At 60.6% G+C, this 6,944-nt stretch overlaps 1 protein-coding gene across 1 annotated transcript; it reads right to left on the bottom strand.

The window, feature by feature from the left end:
- Window positions 1-1,768: 1,768 nt before the first annotated feature.
- On the bottom strand, window positions 1,769-6,908 carry LSM7 (LSM7 homolog, U6 small nuclear RNA and mRNA degradation associated). The gene is made up of 4 exons (XM_012435855.3): window positions 6,855-6,908; window positions 6,681-6,771; window positions 3,502-3,573; window positions 1,769-2,201 (listed from the first exon to the last, which is right to left on the bottom strand). Exons 1-4 carry the CDS (start codon window positions 6,858-6,860, stop codon window positions 2,059-2,061), a joined length of 312 nt encoding a protein of 103 aa, XP_012291278.1. The 5' UTR covers window positions 6,861-6,908; the 3' UTR covers window positions 1,769-2,058.
- Window positions 6,909-6,944: the final 36 nt, after the last annotated feature.

Below are 6,944 nucleotides of genomic sequence, written 5' to 3'. Positions count from 1 at the left end.
CGGGAGAATTGCTTGAACCCGGGAGGCGGAGGTTGCGGTGAGCTGAGATCACAGTACTGCACTCCAGCCTGGGCGACAGAGCAAGACTCCATCTCAAAAAAAAAAAAAAGCTTTGTGCTCTGAACTCTCTCCCCAGAGGACTGTGGCCGAGTGCCCAGCCACAGAGGGGAGACTCAACACCTTTTTCCACACGTAAAACAGAAGGAATTGGATTTCAGAGAGGTTGGGACACCTTCCCTAAGCCACACAGCATGTGGTGGGAGGAGGCTTGAGCCCAGGGCCTTGTGGCTGCAGAGGAGGGCTTTGCAAACGTCGTCAGCTCACTAGGAGGTGACAGGAGTGGGCAGAGAGCAGTCTGCAGTGTGGGGGCTGTTTTGAGGGGTGCAGCGGTGGGGCAAGCTTTGCCTCCTCTGCGGGAGAAACCGTGGGGCTGGAAAACCAGACTTCCTTCCTCTCCTGCCTCTCACTGTTCCTGGAGGTTCTAACGAGGCCAGTTAGCATCTAAGGCCTTGACGTGTTCTCCCACCGGGGGCTGAGCTGCTGGGCCACGGGGCCCCCGGCTTTCAGCCTTTGCGTCTGGCTCGGACGGGGCAGGCAGGTCTGCCGTGTGAGCAGCGCGTGGGTTTCCAGCGCGGCCGGCTCTGGTCCTGGGGTTGGTTCTCCATCGTGTGACCTTCAGGCTCTGAACCCCGATTCCCAACCTGGCAAATGGACGTGGGGAACTGCTCCCCCACATCGAGGCTTGCGGGTTGAACACTGGCAGTCTGGGCACACCTGGGCTCTGGCTGTCCATTGCTGGAGGCTGGGACCCGGCGGCTATCCCAGCAGACCCCCACGGGCCCCAGTGCGAGGCTGGAGGCTGGGGGTTGGGATGAGGCTTCTGAGAAGGGGGCCAGTGGTGGCAGGGCTGGGCCAGGCGGCCGGGGCCGGGGAGGGATGTGGAGCAGAGGCAGGGGTTGGCCACGAGGCCTGGTAATTAATTCCCCAGCTGCAGGGGCTAATGCTGCTGGGCCCCAGCAAAGCCGGCGTCTATGGGGCCCGGATACCCCTGCGGATAAGCCCGGAAGCCAGCTGGTTCCATTTATTTGGGCGTGAGCCCATTCGGACCCGAGGCTGAGCTCCATCCTGTTCGGCCGCTAGCTTCCCGGCAGCGGGATGAAGATGTTAGCGGCCAGGATGACCCTCTCACAATCAGCTCACAAGGGACGCCCCACCTCTCTCAGCCTGAGGCATGAATCACACAGATAGCCCCCGCCCTCCTCTGGGAAGACAGCGCACAGGGGACAGAGGTGCAATCAGGAACCGAGTCCGGGAGGATGGCCCGCTGTCGGGAGGAGACATTTCGGGGCACGCCTGATGAGCTGCCCCTGTGGTGCGGGAGGTCCTGGTGCCAGGGCCTGGGTCTGTCCGCTCAGGGCGTTTTAAAAATCTTTTCTTATGGGCCAGGCACGGTGACTTATGCCTGTAATCCCAGCACTTTAAGAGGCCACCTTGGGATGGGGGAGGACTGAGGGGCCAGGTATTCGAGGGATGGGCTGTGGGTTCCAGCCTCCTGATGCACCCGGCTCTGCTACTGTGGGTGGGGACTGGGGTTCCACAACCCCAGGCTCGGGACTCGCATGTCCCCATGCCCTGGCCTTGGCTGGGCCACCTTGGTCAGCCCTGAACCGCCACCCCCAGGAGGGACCAGGGCTGGTACTGGACTCTGGGTGCGGAGTCCCGATTTCCGCAGGTCAGGGGAAAAGCAGATTCCGGGGCTCGGACACAGTGAGGTTTGCAATTTTATTAAGAAAACAAAAATTCAACCTATACAAAAAGGAAGGGGCTCGTGTTCCAGCAGGCGGCACCGTGGTGGGAGCGGCGGCCAAGTCCGAGGGAGACAACTTCTCAGGCCTGCTTCGCACCCTGCGGCCACCGCCTTGCTGCGGGATGAAAGGGTTGGGGATGGCCTCCGTGCCGCCCCGCACCCCGCCCCCAAGGCCGGCTAGGCGTCCTGCTGCTGGGTGAAGGGGTTGGGGATGGCCTCCGTGCCGCCCCGCCCCCCGCCCCCAAGGCCGGCTAGGCGTCCTGCTGCTGGATGAAGGGGTTGGGGATGGCCTCCATGCCGTCCTGCGGGCAGATCAGCACCACCGACGTGCCCCGGCACACCACCAGGCCCAGCTGCCGCGTGTCCTCTGTGAGCTTGTACTGGTCGTCAGGGTCTGGGGAGGAGCAGACAGAGGACTCAGGGAGCTCCCGGAGGCCTCCGAGACCCCCCACCCTCCCCAGACTCTCGCTCCCACCTCCCCACCTCCCCGCCTTGGGCACCACGAGCGCGAGGGGACCTCAAAGGGTGCAGGCTGTGGGGCAGGGCCATGGTTCCCACATCCCCTGGAGGAGCCCAAGCTGCGGGCACAGGGAGGCCCGGGGGACAGCCGGCTACCCTGGGCCTTGGAGCTCACTGGGGTTCAGGCAGCAGGGCCAGAGACCAGGTTATCAGATAGATGGCCAGAATATAGGATCGCAGGCCTCCTGATCTCTGCAAGGTCCCCGGAGCCCTAGGGGGCCAACATTCACCCTATAACAAAGAGGCTGGGCCGGGCGCGGTGGCTCACGCCTGCAATCCCAGCACTTTGGGAGGCCGAGGCGGGCGGATCACGAGGTCAAGAGATCAAGACCATCCTGGCCAACATGGTGAAACCCCCGTCTCTACTAAAAATAATACAAAAATTAGCTGGGTGTGGTGGTGCATGCCTTTAGTCCCAGCTACTGAGGAGGCTGAGGCAGGAGAATCACCTGAACCCGAGAGGCAGAGGTTGCAGTGAGCCAAGATCGAACCACTGCACTCCATCCCGGGCAACAGAGCGAGACTCCATCCCCAAAAAGAAAGAAAGAAAGAAAGGCTGTTGATATCGGACGGGGACCCAGCAAGTCCAAGACAGGCTCTCAGGAGGCTGGAGGCGATGACAGCTCCCCACTTCTGTGGTCATTCGGTGGACGGGCAGGGGAGAACCACGGCCCCAGGTTTTTCAAATCTTTTTTAGAGACCAGCTCACTCGCTGGTGTCTACACACTGGGCACTTAAAGGGTGCCCAGCACAGTGAAATTTTTTATTTTAATTTTGTTAGAGGTGAGGTGAGGGGCCAGGAACGGTGGCTCATGCCTGTCATCCCAGCACTTTGGGAGGCTGAGGTAGGAGGATCCCTTGAGGCCAGGAATTTGAGACCAGCCTGGCCAACATGGGAAACCTCGTCTCCGATAAAAACATACAAAGTTAGCCAGGTGTGGTGGCGTGCACCCGGAGTCCCAGCTGCTTCCACTCTCCAGCTCCCCCGTCTCTGCGCCCCAGGATGACGGAGTTTCCAGCTTTGTGAAAACGCCTAGGAACGGTAAGTGCCCAAGCCGGTCCTTCAGCCGCCACGGGGCTTCACGTCGGTAACTCAGAGTAAGGTTTTGTGGGTCTGAGAGAGGAAGAGCCAGCAGCAGCCCCATGGCCGGCCCTTCGCCTCGCCGCCCCCTCACCTCGCATGTACTCGATGGTGCCGTCCAGCACGAGGTTGAGGAGCGGGTCGAAGCCCTTCAGGATTCCACTGGCTTGGAGAAACCACCGGGGGAGAGAAATGAGAACGCGTGAGATGCGTCCCGGGCACTGGGCCCACCCCAGCGTGGACCAGGTGTGGTGCCAACTTCTCCGGGGATGGAGGACTGAGGGTAGGTGAGGGCTCCCGGGGTGTGGGTGGGCAGATGACAGCGGCCTCCAGAGCGACACCCCCGATGGACAGCAGACCCGGTCTGCAGGGGGCCAGATGGCAAACACCTGCGGCTGTGTGGGCCCAAGGTGCCGGCTGCAGCTGCTGGCTCGGCCTGCCTGCTCGTAAGCAGCCTCAGTGATGAGGCCGTGTGTGGCTGACGGCGGCCAGACAGCTCTATGCACAGGCACTGAAATGTGAATTTCATGTAATTTCCATATCGTGAGACAGTCTTCTTTTGATCCCTTTCCAACTATTTAAAAGCCATGAAAACGATCGTCAGCTCAAAAGCAGGCGCAAAACAGGCGGCGGTACGTGCCGAGATGGAACCACCAGCCAGGAGAGGAGCGAGGCTGATGCAGGTCGCAGCACGCCTGAGGACGCCATGCTCGGTGAGACGAACAGAAGGTGTGTGTGCACAGGAGGCCGCCCGGTGTGTGATCCCATTGTTATGAAATGTCCAGGACAGACCAAGCCACAGAGACAGGGAGGGGATGTGTGGGTGCCAGGGCCGGGGAGGGGACAGGGCTTCCTCCAGGGGAGACAGAGTGCTCTGCTCTGAGGACGGCGATGGCTGCGCTGCCTGACCCGTGCCGAGTCCCTCAGTGAGTTCACGGGATAGAAAAGAACAAATTCCTGCCCCGCTGCTCAGGGCTTGCAGGGAGCGGGCAAGCTCAGAAGTGCTCTGAGCCCTGGGTACACAGGCTTCAGGGGTTCCCTCTCCATGCTGCCTGCCCTGCCCCTCAAGCCTGGCCGCTTTAGGTCACGCCTCGCCACCTTAGGTTGGGGCTCTGACCCGGTGGTGACCTCTGCCATCTGATTCTGCTCCCCAGTGTCTGGTGATCGGCCCATCCTCCCTGCCTGGGACGCCGCCCCCTGCTGACAATGTACTTTTGCGCTCACTGAGGGGCTTCCTAGCGGCCGGCCCCACCCTCCTTCTCACCCCTGCCATCTTTCAGGTGCTTCCTCCAGACACCAACCCACTCACACCTCTTAGGGTGCTGCCCACAGTACCATCCCCCAATCCCAGGAAGCAGGCACCCTGGGCGTTATTCTGTCTGCCTGTCTCCCCGCAAGGCAGGGCCTAGTGAGTTGGCCCAAGGCCGCTCTGCACACACCCAGGGCAGCCCTGTGCAGGGGTGCAGGGTGAGGGTCTGCAAACCATGACCCTCAGGCCAACCTGGCCTGCCGCCCATCCTGTAGTGAAAGTCCCAGGGCCCAACACCACACTCGCCGCTCCAGCGCTGACCATAGCAGCTCTCCCGCTCTCCCCGCATAGCTCAGTGGTTTCAGAGACTATCTGGGATGCAAAGCTGAAGGTATTTGCCGACTGGCCTTTGCCTACAGAGAAGGTCTGATTGCCCAGGCTTGGGCCCCCACCTCCCCGGGTCGCTCTCTCTGCCCTCAAGTTCCTCCACTGCAAAATGAAACTTATCACCTACACAACGGGGTCAGACGCAGCTGTTCAGGCGCCCAGCACTGGCCTGACCAGTGAGTCCCCCTCTCAAGGGGACAGACGTGAGCACCGAGGCAGGTGGGTGCAGCCAAGGATCCCCTCCCCTGGAGAGCTGGGTGCAGAACCCCCTCCCCTGGAGCGTGGGCTGGGACTGGTGACTCGGACGGGACGAGACGTCACTCTTGCAGTTAGGTGATGTGAGGAAGACAAGGAACTCTGCAGCTGTGATTAAAGCCCCGGAACCAGCTGACTGTGAGCCAATCTGGAGGCAAACAGCCTGGGTGAGCCTGAGGGCATCAGGTGAGCCCTTCAGGAACCAGACCTTTCTGTTCTTTTTTTTTTTCTTTAAGACAAAGTCTAGTTCTATCACCCTGGCTGGAGTGCAGTGGCATGATCTCGGCTCACTGCAACCTCGGCCTCTCATGTGCAAGAGATTCTCCTGCCTCAGCCTCCCCAGTGGCTGGGACTATAGGCATATGCCACCGTGCCCAGTTGATTTTTGTGTTTTTAGTAGAGACAGGGCTCTGCCATGTTGGCCAGACTGGTCTCAAACTCCTGAACTCAAGAGATCTGCCTGCCTCAGCCTCCCAAAATGCTGGGATTACAGGTGCCTACCACCACACCCAGCTAATTTTGTATTTTTAGTAGAGACGGGGTTTCACCACATTGGCCAGGCTTGTCTCGAACTCCTGACCTCCTGATCTGCCCTGCCCGCATCGGCCTCCCAGAGTGCTGGGATTACAGGTGTGGGCCACTGCGCCCGCCCCGTCTGAGGCTATTTAGGTTGTCACAGCTTGGTGGAGGCCAGGGATGCTGCTCAGCACCCTGCAGTGCCCACGACGGCCCCAGCTCAGAGACCGATCTGGCCCCAAATGTGTCCACATTGTTGGTGCCGGGAGAGATCTTGACAAGGGTCGGGGAGAAACAGAAGCCGGGAGATCTGTGGGGAGCTGGGGCTTTGGGTTACGTTTGTTTCCCGCTCTGTGCCTCAGTTTCCCTGCCTGCAAAATGGGCATACCAGTTCCTACCTCCCGGTGTAAGTAGTAAGACCGCACAAGGTGGTAAGCGTCAAGCGTGTAAAGAGGGGCCTGCGAGGCCGGGCGCGGTGGCTCACGCCTGTAATCCCAGCACTTTGGGAGGCTGAGGGGGGAGAATCAATTAAGGTCAGGAGTTCGAGACCAGGATGGTCAACATGGTGAAACCCCCGTCTCTACGAGAAACACAAAAATTAGCCGGGCGTGGTGGCCGGCGCCTGTAATCCCAACTAATTCGGAGGCTGAGGCAGGAGAATCGCTCGAACGCAGGAGGTGGAGGTTGCAATGAGCAGAGATCGCACCACTGCACCCCAGCCTGGCAACAGAGCGAGACTCGGTCTCAAAAAAAAAAAAAAGAATAAATAAAGAAGCGCCTCCGCATGCATGCGTCCTCATCATCGCTGTTGCTAGGTTTATTTCAAAATTTTAAAAGAGGGGTGCCGACGGCGGGAGCCTCCTCACCTTCGCGGCCTCCCTGGAACTTCACCCGGATCGTCTTGTCGATGTACTTGGACAAGTCCAAGATGCTCTCCTTTTTCTTCTTCTCCTTATCCTGCGGGGAAAGCAGAGCGCGTGAGGCGCGGAGCGCGGCCCGAGCCCCACGCCCCTCGGCGCCGGATCCCGCCGCGCGCTCACCGCCATCTTGCCACGCCGCGCCGCTCTCCGCAGGCACCACCCCGCGCCCTTTGACCCCTTCTGGCTTCACATGCGCATGCGCGGCGCATG

The sequence above is a fragment of the Aotus nancymaae genome, unplaced genomic scaffold, assembly GCF_030222135.1.
Source record: "Aotus nancymaae isolate 86718 unplaced genomic scaffold, 86718_ANA_hifiasm-v0.15.2.pri h1tg000124l, whole genome shotgun sequence".
NCBI lineage: Eukaryota > Metazoa > Chordata > Mammalia > Primates > Aotidae > Aotus > Aotus nancymaae.
The sequence above is the reverse complement of the archived record's forward strand: the minus strand, read 5'-3'. Positions and strand labels throughout refer to the sequence as shown.

Bases quoted from the DNA above. Each gene is read 5' to 3' on its own strand.
- LSM7 (XM_012435855.3), bottom strand. The intron at 3,574-6,680 runs GTGAGGAGGCTC...GGTTTCTCCAAG, and splicing joins GTTCCAGGGAGGCCGCGAAG to CCAGTGGAATCCTGAAGGGC. The intron at 2,202-3,501 runs GTGAGGGGGCGG...GCTCCTCCCCAG, and splicing joins CACCATCGAGTACATGCGAG to ACCCTGACGACCAGTACAAG.